At 42.5% G+C, this 12,248-nt stretch overlaps 2 protein-coding genes across 4 annotated transcripts in view; one reads left to right on the top strand and one right to left on the bottom strand.

The window, feature by feature from the left end:
- Nucleotides 1-2,305: 2,305 nt before the first annotated feature.
- On the bottom strand, nt 2,306-7,972 carry LOC140995151 (ubiquitin-like protein 7). Of its 2 annotated transcripts, XM_073465093.1 has the most exons (12): nt 7,904-7,930; nt 7,683-7,757; nt 7,254-7,434; nt 6,936-7,055; nt 6,730-6,815; nt 4,428-4,512; nt 4,268-4,325; nt 4,011-4,144; nt 3,421-3,470; nt 3,139-3,315; nt 2,901-3,014; nt 2,306-2,668 (listed from the first exon to the last, which is right to left on the bottom strand). In XM_073465093.1, exons 2-12 carry the CDS (start codon nt 7,698-7,700, stop codon nt 2,528-2,530), a joined length of 1,164 nt encoding a protein of 387 aa, XP_073321194.1. In that variant the 5' UTR covers nt 7,701-7,757; nt 7,904-7,930; the 3' UTR covers nt 2,306-2,527. The 2 variants fall into 2 exon arrangements, with proteins under 2 accessions (XP_073321194.1, XP_073321195.1); XM_073465094.1 differs by lacking the exon at nt 7,683-7,757 and having other exon boundaries at nt 7,904-7,972.
- A 713-nt stretch (nt 7,973-8,685) lies between these two features.
- The window catches only part of cd276 (CD276 molecule), a 71,507-nt gene continuing 67,944 nt past the window's right edge, over nt 8,686-12,248 (top strand). The window contains exon 1 of one of the 2 annotated variants that reach the window (XM_073464827.1): nt 8,686-8,924. The gene's annotated coding sequence lies outside the window, so the exon portion shown is untranslated. Of the gene's footprint in view, nt 8,972-12,248 lie in introns of both variants that reach the window. The other variant, XM_073464826.1, reaches the window with a different exon arrangement.

The following is a 12,248-nucleotide window of genomic DNA, read 5'->3' as shown; positions in this document are numbered from 1 at the left end:
AGAAGAATAAAAGCATGGCCTGAAAGCAATGAATGGGCCACGAGGGGATAAAATGGCCATGGTGTCCATCAGAACCTCATTTCATATTCCGCTCAGTCACGCCGGGCAGAAAGCAATCTCAGGTAACAGACCTTATGTTAATAACACGTGGGTTGCCTCCTTTCAGAAAGACAAAAGCGGATGGAGGGCATTATACCAACTCTATCCTTCCCCTCTCCTCTGGCACGTCGGAGGATTTCATCTGGAGAGAATGGAGTTGGTATTGTTCTTCTTGTCTGTGAAGACTTGATTAGAGGGGCTTTTACACCATTTCAAAAGGTCTGGCATTGGTGATTTCTATTGGCTTAACATATTGCCCATAATGAGACGGTGCAAAACCTTGCTCATTACCTGAATCCCAGGTCACTGTGGGAGTAATTGGGCAGATTTGTGCCAGCTTCAAAGCTCCGGGGCTTGATTCGTTCGTTAGGAAGGCATCTTTCTAGTTTGTGATTTGCCGTTTCCTGTTCCTGCTCAGAGGTGGCTTTTTCACAGATATGCATCCGCCACTGTGTCACTGTGTTAAAACTAAAAGAACACGCAGAGAGCAGTCTGACAAACTCTTGCAGAATGATGCGATTCTTCACACCTGTTCGAAACCTCTTTGACCGTAGGTTGAAGTGCAGGCACTAGACAGAGAAAGAAATAACAGCTTGCTTTCTGTCATTTCTGCTCTGAGACCTTCAGAGTTGGTGCTTGCGTGGAGATGACAGGAACAATACAGCCCCTATTAAAAAGGAGAAATAATTTAAGCGTCACCTCTTGCTTTCATGCCTTCAGACTTGCTGCCATGACAACATCATCTTCATTCCTATCATTTTAGTGGATTAAATATACTCTTTCAGTGTTTCTGGAATAGCTTACATCGATGGAGAGCTGATGAAAGGGTTCAGTTCACACCCCGAGTTGTAATTTGAGCACTCTTATGACATTCAGTTGGATATAGAGGGTTTAATATCAGGCGAGGGTCCTGAGAGATTACGCACAGCCAATACTTCTCTCACGGCCGACAACAAAAGGGTTCTACACATGGGGCAATAACAGCTCTTCCATGCCATACGTGTGACGGCATTTCACACGCCGTCGAGTGTCTCCATGACGACTTCACACGATTTTCCACTGTGAATTGTTAAAGTTGAACTGAACGCTGCGGTTATCAGGCCTGTGATGACAGCTGAAAAACAGTAAACAAGACACAAAACAATGCGGATTCCACATCTGACTTCACAGAAGCAAAACAAAAGCACACGACGACAAGTCTAAACGGAAATCAATGCAAAAACCATTCAGCATCGGCTTAAAATTAAACCATTTCATCTGGGTGAGCACAACCGTCTCCTTTTTCAAAATAATTTGCAGGAAAGTCGATGACACTTTTATTCACTGTTGTTTCGCTGAAAGCTTTGACACCGTTCCCTTCAGCACAGCAGCAAATGCTTCACTTTTAAAATACCCTTGGAGGCAGTTGGAGGTGGAAATTGCCCGCAGGTGCGCATGCATATAAAATGGTAATGGGGACAGACGGACACAAAGCGCTGTTTGGGTGCTGCGCTCATGAAAGGGCAATCCGCTGATTGAGCTGTCACATTCACAGATGCAGTAATAAAACTAAGCAGGGCAATTACTGTAGATGGAGAACAGTAGGTAGTGGAGGGAGGAGGGGTTGGGGGGGTTGCTCAATATGTCCTCCCCTAAAATACCCTGATGGGAGACAACGAGACAAAGCAAATGTAGCCTTCTGTAATAAGGCTGGGAGGGGTGAACAAAGAGGGGGGGCTCAGCTAATGGTAACAATGCTCTGACAAGCACAGCAACATCTCAGTGGATGCTAATAAAGCCTTCACCTTATCGGTGCAACGCCAGTGAATTATTGTGAGAAATGAAAGCTCGCAGCCACAAAGAAAAACAACCATTTCTCAAGCGCGGCTCAACAGAGGGCAGATCAGGAACATGATTTTAAATTTAGCAAGGGAAGAAAAAAGCAAATATGAAGCTGCAAGTCTGCTGGGATGACATGATCAGTCACGGCTGGGTGGAAATAAACTACTGCATTGCCATCTAGTGGGCAAACGGGGGGAATGCATAAGCTGAGCAGACAATGTTAGATGCAATGAGATTAAATATGCTTGTACGATTACGCAGCAACAGAAAAGAAGAATGAAATCAGAGCATTCTAAGATGACCTTAGAGAATTTAGACTGACTACACTAATGCAATACATTTATGGTCAGTCGCCTATGAAATAACATTGACAGGGGCTCAGGAGTTGATGAGGTAAGCGTAATTACATTTATTTAAAATTTGAGTCTAGTAACATCCATAAGAAAAAGGCTGTCATGACCGCTCAGTTGGAATAAACTGTATGTAAATGGGGTACATAGGTTAAAAAAACTATATATTGTACGTCTAAATCCATTATTTATCATTCCTGGGCAGCATGACAAGCCTCTTCCTCCTCTATGAAAGCCTTTGTCCATGGGGTGCAGGCTCAGAGCCCTGGGCCTCCAGCAAATATGAGCTCCAGGGCAGCCTGGATGTCACCATCTGTGGCCTGCAGCGCCCTCAGCATCAGCTCCTCATCCTGGATCCCCATGTCCCTGAGCTGCTGCATCTGGGACTGCCAGCGGCCCTGACAAAACAAAAACACATTCACCGAATGGCTCTTTAAACCGAGGGCCGACCAGAGTCTAAAGCACAGATCTTCTTTACTCCTGCATAAACAGCTTTACAGCTCCAATGGAGACATTAAACTGATACCACAAACAATACAGAATAAACAGGCCAGTTATTTGAGATTTCAAAGTACATTTCCTCCTGGGAATTGCATATGTGGGATTTAGTCAGCGAGTTCATAGCCTCACCTGTAGAGCTGACATGTTGGAGGCTTGCAGAGCTTGCTGTAGAGCCTGACTGAAGAGATCGTTACTGACTGGGGTCCCTGCTGGCATGGGGGCTACACTACTGGAGGGGTCCGCCTAATCCAAAGACAGAATGACAGAAAAAAGAAAAGATAAATGGATGAATCTGCTGTAATGTAGCAGGGTTTTGTAACATAAAAATGTCTCTATTAATCTTTTTCCAAATGTAAATAAATCTCACCTGGCTTGAAGTTGTTGGAGTGACTGCGCTGCTGTCAGGCGTGCTGGCGAGGGCCAACGCCGTCGCCAGCTCGCTCTGCGTTATTGGTCGAGGGCCCGTCGCCCCACTGTGACTCAGAGACACTGGACGCATTCCTGCTGAGCCTCCTGCTCTGCTGGAGGGACCCGCTGGGCTCCCCTGTCACACACATTTAGACACACAGAAATACAATCAGGCCCCCTGGGAACCATCAGTTTGCCTGTGCACGAGATCTGATGTGGAGTGTTAAGCAGAGAGACTCACCGACTGGAAGTCTTCCTCATCGTCGGACATGCCTTCAAACATGAAGCCTCCTGCCGAAGAAAGATAATTATTTGTATATTTGGAATGAAATTAATCGCAAACAATTTTGACAGCTTCTTAAAAAGGTGAATATTTCCTTGTTTCTTTGTTTCTCTTTGACAGTAAACTAAACATCTTTCTTTGGGTTGTTGAGGATGAGGGTGTATGCATTTTATTAAAATATAAAAACTGGTGTCTGCCTCAGTTCAGCTGCTTCAATATTCAAAGCTTGTCTACTAGGCCGGCATTAATGATTAGACTGATCTGTGGATTATTTTCTCCATTAATCCACTAGTTGTTTTGTCCACAACTCAAAATGTATTCTGTTTACTGTCATAGAGGAGTAAAAAAAACAGAAAATATTCAAATTTAAGAAGACAAACTGATTAATTGATTGTCAAAATAGTTGGCGATAAATTTAATAGTTGACACCTAATCGGTTAATTTTTGCAGCTCTATTGTCAATAGAAATTCTTTCTAACTATTAGCGATACTCATTTGTTTGCAGTAAGCTCTGCCTGTGTTTACTGCACCATCTTTCACATGCTCACCAGGCATATCACTGTAAGAACTGGCAGAGACGTTGCGAGAGGAGCTGGCGCTGGACTGCGCGGGCATACTGCCTGCCACAGAGTGCAGGACCAAGATGATGGCGTTGACGAGGGCTGGGTGTGAACTGATCAATCTACGAAACCCAACAGAACAGAACAGATGTCAAATTAAATTACTTTGCACTTGTGTGTCTTTACTGTTCTCACTTATCGTGCGTCATTTCAGAGAAAATGCAAAAGAAAAAAAACACACTCACACATCCAGCATGTTAGGGTCTGTGAACTGCACGAAGAGGTCTTTGTCTTGGAGCACCCCTGAGCAGGTAAACACAGTGTTAGAGGAAATGTTACTATTTGCATATTAGCGTGGTGCAATGAGATGGCGTGACAGTGTTTATTAAACTCAGCAGGTCTCACCGAGGGCGACTGGGTCGGACCTGAGCCCCGGTGTCGCCACGATGATCTGATCCAGAGACTCTTTATTTGTCAGCATTTTATATACCTAAGTGTGGGGGGGGAGACAGAAAGTCCCATTTGTTAATGTAGCAACAGTGGTATAAAAAGCAGTGATGGTGACCTAGTTGCAGTAGGAATAGTTGCAGGAATAGTCGCAGCCAGTTATTTGTTCATATGCTCAAACAGCACTGAATGAGGAATGTGATGTTTGGGTGCCATTTGCTTTATTATACTAAATCAATTCGTCTTCAACCACATGCAAGATTAATGCGCACTGCAGATTTGACATAAGGTGGTATGAGTCACTACTGATATACATTCTAGTGGTTCTCTACAAACAGAGAAATGAGCAATATCACATAGCAAACAATGTTTTAACCTTCAATAACAGAATAAAACTCTGGTTGATTCTGGTGTCTGGTTTCAGTATCATTTCTGTATCAGTAAATATTATGTGTACTACTACTTTTTTTTTTCAACATGTACAATATTACCTTTCAATATTACACACAGTATCTCCTCTCAATATCATGTACTTCTCATTATTATCGTCATGTACAATATAAAGTAAATATCGTGTGCATTATTACGTTGATTATCACGTGCAATATTACTTTTTTTTTTAGCTGCCTTTCAATGTCATTGCCAATACTCTTAAAACACTTTATATTTTGTATATTTCACTAATATTTAATACTATTGTCTTTATTCTCATAAAAACTGGGCCAGTGTGTGACCCTGACCTGTTACTGGTTGTACTGTGAATGTTTCCTGGACCAGTCTCTGCCACCAGAATTTCCTTCAGAATTAATAAAGTTTTATCTTATTTTAACTATTTCCATGACTGATCAGAATACAGACTAAAATGCTGTTTGAGTGCTGTTGTGTTCTGGTTTACATGGTTTGTTAACTGACCCCATCTGGTACTGACAACTATCGCCATCTGTGTGTCAGAAAAATTAGTGTAGTGGAGACACCACTGCATTCCTGCATTCTGAAACCGAATAAACTTTTTTTTTGAATGTAAGGCATGAGAGAGCTACCGAACGCTATTGGATACAGTTTACTGCCGGTTTCACAGAACTCAGACAAGGTTTGGATCGAGGAGATGATGATCTCCAAATCCCCACCTACACTCTTCTCTCACTTTATGGCCAAGTGCAAATAGGCACATTTGAATCAGGCAACAGTCCCAGTCCTCCTAATGATATAATAAATGAGAGGAGACGCGAGACATGATCACAAGAGGTCAATGAGGACGCAATTAAGATATTTTTAAGTTGCGCTCCACTCAAAAACATGTTGAATGCTTGTGCTTCACTGGCTATGTTTCGACTATGACAATATTAAGAATTTGATACAAGTCATGTTAACATCATATTCCTTAATCGGAAGTAAGCATTTTCAGACTAAGATGTGGGATATGCCTATATTGGGGTTTTTAACAGCAGTTTGCAACACATGGCCTCATGCCTGTTCAGGGCATATGGTCAGCTCTGTGTATTCTGAACAGACCAGCAAACAGTTTGCAAAGCTGAGGTAGAGATGCTTGCATAGATGAAAAGCCAAATAAAGAAGAAAAACCAAGGACAGCACTCCCTTTAAACTGTTTGATATTGCCACATGAACGGCGTTTGTCACAATAAGGCTGTTTTCACATTCAGCTGCTGAAAGGGTACGTTTTCTCTCAAGTTTATGAGCATGAGTTGTGACATCACAAGTAGTTTGAAAGGGAAAATCCTTGTCCAATTGCCACTTATATGAATCTGTCTTGAACCTTGAAGCCGCCAGAGCAAATACAATAAGAATGGTCTTAACAGTAAAGTAGGAGACATCTTGTGTCCAGCAGGAAATCTTTAGAAGTGAAGAGCATTTTTGTATTCATGATGTCCGGAAGCAGGCTGTGTCTTAATACATCACTGGAGGGGATCTTTAAGAAGCCGGGTCTGAACATCTGAATAAATGAATCTACACAAGGTTTAAACCTATGCTCTTCAGTTGTAACATAATGCAAGGCTTGGATATTTCACCAAAATGCATAGAGAGAAATTATATGAGCAGTGGATGGAAGACCCACAGCTGTGTTTCCTGACATTGACTAAAATGAACTAAAGGGTAAATGGACTTTTGATTTTATACACTTGACAACACTAGTGGACAACCCTCTCTATCTCCTGAGCCCCAGCCGCCCTAACTCTGTAGTACAACAGTACAACAATACAACAGTGGTGCAACAAAGTCCCTATGTGTGTCTTCTACTCACCGAGTCTCTGTAGGCCGAGTTGAGAGAGTGAAGAGCAGCATGAAACACCCTGAACTCCCTGGCTGCAGTTGCTCTGTTCACGGGCTCTGGAGAAGAAAGAGCACACACACACACGTTCATATTCAGACTTTCAGTTTCACTTATAGTACAGCTTCATCACATTTTGCTTGATTTACAAACACACACACACACACACACACACACACCTGAATTGCTCTCTGGCTCTGGCCAGGTCTTTTTGAGGATGTGTACGGTGGATCCCGGTTGAATCCCGCAGGCATCCAGTGTTAGTTCATCCTTGAGTTTCCGCCCACAGTGGAGCAGCTCTGATCGGAGACAGAGAACAAATAACAATGATATACAGAGACAGCAGAGCAACACACAACATTTATTCACCTTGAGGAATCTACTAAACAGATTACTTAATAGAGAAGTGGAATTTCCTTGCCAGCCTTGCACGCAGACACAGAAACATTTCATTCACAGCCAATTTATTGTGTTTGAATGCCCTCGCTGTAACAGACCTATAAGTTCAGGGTCTGGGATGGAGTCTGGGAACTGTGCTGCAACGAGCTGTTTTAAAGTAGCCACTCTGTATCCTCCAGGTGAGACATCCCCTGGCATCATCTCTGGGAAGTGGAAGGTGGATTTGGGCTGATCCACCAGCTTCAACGACAGCTGCCACTCTGAAGAGGCCATTTCCACCTTTTACACAAACAAAAACACAGCATTTACATGGTGAAAGGACACAAAGTACACAAGCTAGATTTGATCTGTAACTGCAGGTGAAAGCTTGGTTTACTTAACGTTAGCTCACAATAAAAATATATGGAAATAGTCGCTATTGTCATTTGAAAATAGGTTAGACAAAATGATGAAACCACACACTACATCAAGTAAACGTTAGACAAATAACAGTGATTTTGAGAGGAGGTGCTCGGAACAAAACGCACCATTACGTCCATATTCATCTTTTTGGGGTCACGTTAGCAAAACTGCTCAACCCCGGTTAGCTGCTTCGCGTTTTCCTTGAAAATATGTTTTTTGTTGAGTCAAACGTGAGCTATTCGTCTAGAATAATTCGTTTTAGAGCAATTCCTAATTAACATCCAAATTAATGAGCAAAAACGCCACGATGCCTGCGTTTTCTGTCAAAAAAATACCGCACACTCACCATTTTATTGTTGACACTCGAGTCGCTTCCGGGTTTTAATCACGTGGTCTGCGTTGCGTTCACGTCCACTGTCCAAACAGAGGAGATTTTACCTCTCTGTGTCCTTCACTGTATTTTTAACCCATCGGTCATCCTATAATCTCGTCCTTTTTTCTCTCTTTCGCGCACACACTCAAGTCAAACAAGAAAAAACAATTCAAATTACTGTCCTACTGTCATATACATTACACTGAGCTTTTTTTGTGTTTAAGATTGTATTTTTCATGCACTGCACACCACAATTGATTGTTCCTGCTGCACATTTTCCAAAGCTGTGTCATGTCTTTGGAAAATGTGATTCAAGACAGTTATTTTCATGGTCTGCACGTCTAATTTCAAGCCACGTCGATCAACAATCGAGATAAAAGAAAAATAAATGTAATTACCAGGCAAATATATGCTTATAAGATATAGTCTGTTCGTGTAAAGCCCACAGATCAGTGCCAGTGGCATTCAGTAGCATCATTTGAAAGAAGAAAAAAAAGGTTTCTCATATAGCTGCATTGAGCCACGCATTTATAAATCAGTTTCATATCTAGGCTACTGCATAGGGTGCACTAAGGGGAATAAAGAAAAAGGAAATTATAAATCAAAACGTGCATTAACCACACAGTATTCAGTGTGTGTGTGTGTGTGTGTGTGTGTGGGGTAAGAAATAAACCAGGTGGACCGGCGCGTGCTCACAAACGGTTAACCCCGGGGGTCGGGACGCTCGAGACTCTTTCCCCCCTCCTCATGACATCACCGCTGGACAAAGCAGCAAGGAGTGGTCTCTGTGAAGAGACGCGTCCCAAATCAATGGAACGGAGCCAGAGACTCCAAAAAAGCCGCCCTGTACCTGCATCCACCGTCAAAACAAACCGCTGCGTCGTCGGCAGCACTTCTTCGAGCGCTTTGCTGTGAGAGGAATGAACTGCTCTGGAGAATAACCTCGGCTTTGCTGCTTCAGAGAGAAAGAGAGAAGAGTCACCGCCGCTGGATGGTTGGTGCTGGTTTTTTTTTTTCAATAAGTTTCGCCCACCTAACATGGTAAGACCTGACAGACACCGTGTTTGAGAGCCGACTGACATATTGTCGCATGAAAGCTAATGAACAAAAAAAGTGTTTTAACTTTTGACTCGTAAAGACGAGCAACAGCTGGCGCGGAGCAGAAGGAGAACTCCGTGAACTCAGCACACCGGAGCTGCCTCGCACAGTTGGCACCATTCACCGGCATGACTGCTCTTTTTTTTCTTTCTTCTAGATTTAAAGTAAGACAGAGGCCTGCTAATGCTAAGCTTCACAGTATACAGTTACATGGACTGAGCTAGGGGTGTTTATGAATGACATGGACTGTCTGCGCCCCCACTTGACATAAAGTCAACACCGCGTTATAACAACGTAACGGGAACTCCTACAACTCTAAATACATGGGGACACAGAAGTGAGGGTTTTTCTTTCAAAACTTTATTTACAACACATTTATATATAACCTATTATCAAATAAACTTGATAAACTTGAAGGGCAACTTTGTAAAAGTCAGAGGAGTCCATGAAGTTCATTCACTGAGAGTCAGTTTAGAGCTTCCTTTATAATAATGAAAGTATTTGAACCTTTTTTGTTTTTAATTATACAAAATAAATAGTTTATATGTAGGTCTATTCCCATTCTGTCAGTGAGATCATACATCAGTCAGCATTTCCTCTTCATAAATCCTCATTCAATGCATATTGCATCATTACAACCGTACATGTATAGGTATGGAATATGTATAACTTAAGAATTGTTTTTTTCTAATATGTCTTAAAGCATTTTTTCTTTTTTCTCTCTGTCTGTGTTTTTGTGGATGGAATAAACTGCATCATAGGCTCAGTCACAGAGTGGTTCCCAGCCTGAGGTTTAAGAACCAACATGGGGTCACAAGACACATCTGAGAGGTCAACAGAGGCTAGAAGAGAATTGAAAAATTACAAGAAAATCTTTCCCCTGAAAGTTATTCAAATACAAAGGAGGGAAAAAAAACAAGGAAAAGAAATAACTCTTTGGTTGAAGACACATGCAACCAGGAGGGGTGGTGTATGTTGGCAATTCTTAGTTTTAAAGGGGTCAAAAGCTAAAAAAGGTTGGGAACCCTATCCCTATAGAGTCCCCTTTTATACTGCGTTTTAAAGGCAGGAATAATCTGCCTCGGCGTCAGTATAAAAGTTACAGAGGCCTCTGATCTGCCAGCGGGGGTAGTAACAGAGTCGTAACAGAGGCGTCATACCGACACTTCTTGGTTTAGTGTAAACAGACAAATTCAGTGTAGAAGCCTTCGTTGCAGCGCTTTTGCGGAAACTCTGTGTAATAGGGGTTTAGGAGATGCTGTACTCCTGGGTGTAGCGCGGATGTTGCCTGGTCTCACGCAGCCCTTATCACATGATGGTACAGCTATGCTCTGCTGGCAGGTACAGCTTCCTGTGAGATGTTGGAGGATGTAGTATTTTCCATTCTGACAACTTGTCTAGGAAATTATTCTTGAGATAGTGGCGAGATAATGATGTTATTTGACACTGTGCAAGATGTTCTAACACATTTTTTTCTTGCATGGGATGTGATTGCAGTTTGTGACAGCTGGAAGTTCATAATATTATTTTATCTCCATATTAGTGCACATTTATGTCAAGCTGCTGTAAGATAAAGGTTACACTAAATTGGCTCTTGTGGCTTCACAAAAGCAGGATGTTGAAGTAGCTGTCACATTGCATACCGATCCTATACACTTTTCTGGTGCCCTACAGTTGTCGCCGCCTCGCTCGCTAATTATCAGTCAGATAAAAATATACAGTCTTGCTCTCTCGCCTATTATTGGATTGCTGTATGAGACTGATGCATGACCTGGTGTCAGCTGTAAATTAGAGTTTCAGTAATTATAGAGACAGTCGGCAAGTAAAAACTTTCATACGCCTGAGCTGTTAAAACTTTTCTGAAGTTTATGGAGCTCTTCTTTCTATAGCTTGACGAACTAATGTGTAATTTGACTGATTAATGTGTTAATCGAGTCGACCACTATGGGACACATTTCCCTGCGTGAAGTGAATCCAGTCATTCCTTTAAACGGTTTGCTAAACTCTTAACTACTGCTGCCATATGGATCTGAAAGGCTCACTTCATCCCACGATGCAGTCCTCCTCGATGGGGACCGGCGTCTTCCAGGTTGGAAATGTCTCTATCGTGAAGGGGTTGAACGGTTCCCAATGGTTTGAGGCGCTCGGCAATGGCGCCAGCCATATGGCCAGTGAGACATTTTAACCCGGAAGGTCAGTCAGGTCTATCGTATTAATATTGTTTAAGAACGGCCTCGTCGTCCAGGAGAGGAGTCGGACTCAAGAGCAGCAGTGTCAAACTGTCAGATAACCACTGTCACTGCTTTCTCAAAAGAACAGTGCAACGGTACAATGGCCGCGGCGAAAACTGTAAATCTTAATGTTCTGTGATACTTTAAGAATCATTTCTCTTTTCTTTGACCTCAGTAAGGAGCTTAATAATCCTTAGCGCTGTGTCAAAATGAAATACACCGGTGATTACGGCGCAAAAGCTGCCGACCACTGAAGGGAAATTCGAGACATTCACACTGTCAAACAGTCTGTCAGCCGCCGTTTCTTTCCTAGTTTAATGGTGTTCATTTTAGAGAGCGCCATTATTAGTTCATTCCACGAACAGCACTGAAATCAGAATAAGGAGTAAGTAATAGTTTTGATATATTGGTATAATATAATATAGCTTTTTTGTGGCGATATATTCTTCAGGTTGCAGGTGTGGTTAGCTTGTTCTGATCTCTGACATTGAACTCAATCATTAAAAGCTGAATGGTGAAAAAACAGGAAGCTGGCATGGGGTCGGTTTAGTGCTTGAGTCATTCAGTAAAAAAGCCTTTGAAGGCTTCCTGGTGCCTGCACAACACAGACACACTCAGACTGTGGTTTGGTGTGTTGGCACATTTTAGGTCATGCTGGAAAGATATATCAACAGAAATCCTGGCCCTTGTGGAGAGGACGGCTGTGATGTGTCTTTCCTTCATTGAATATTTAGACCAGTTTTTTGAACGTCTGTGCCTCTGAGGAGATTCAGATAGTATTCCCAGCGTCTCTTCTGAGTTGGTCTGCGGCAGGCCAACGCTTTCTGAGAGTCCAGAGAGCAAGTGGTGAGTGTGCTGTTATGGAAACTTTGTGATGAAGCTGCACTCCTCCTGCCCACATCCTCTCTGCTGAAGCCATAAATGGAACCTCATGGAAAAGGATTTGGTTGAGCCATGAGGTGGAGCCACAGCTGACGGCAATATTGAAA

The sequence above is a fragment of the Pagrus major genome, chromosome 4, assembly GCF_040436345.1.
Source record: "Pagrus major chromosome 4, Pma_NU_1.0".
NCBI lineage: Eukaryota > Metazoa > Chordata > Actinopteri > Spariformes > Sparidae > Pagrus > Pagrus major.
This window is presented reverse-complemented; position numbering and strand designations above follow the sequence as displayed.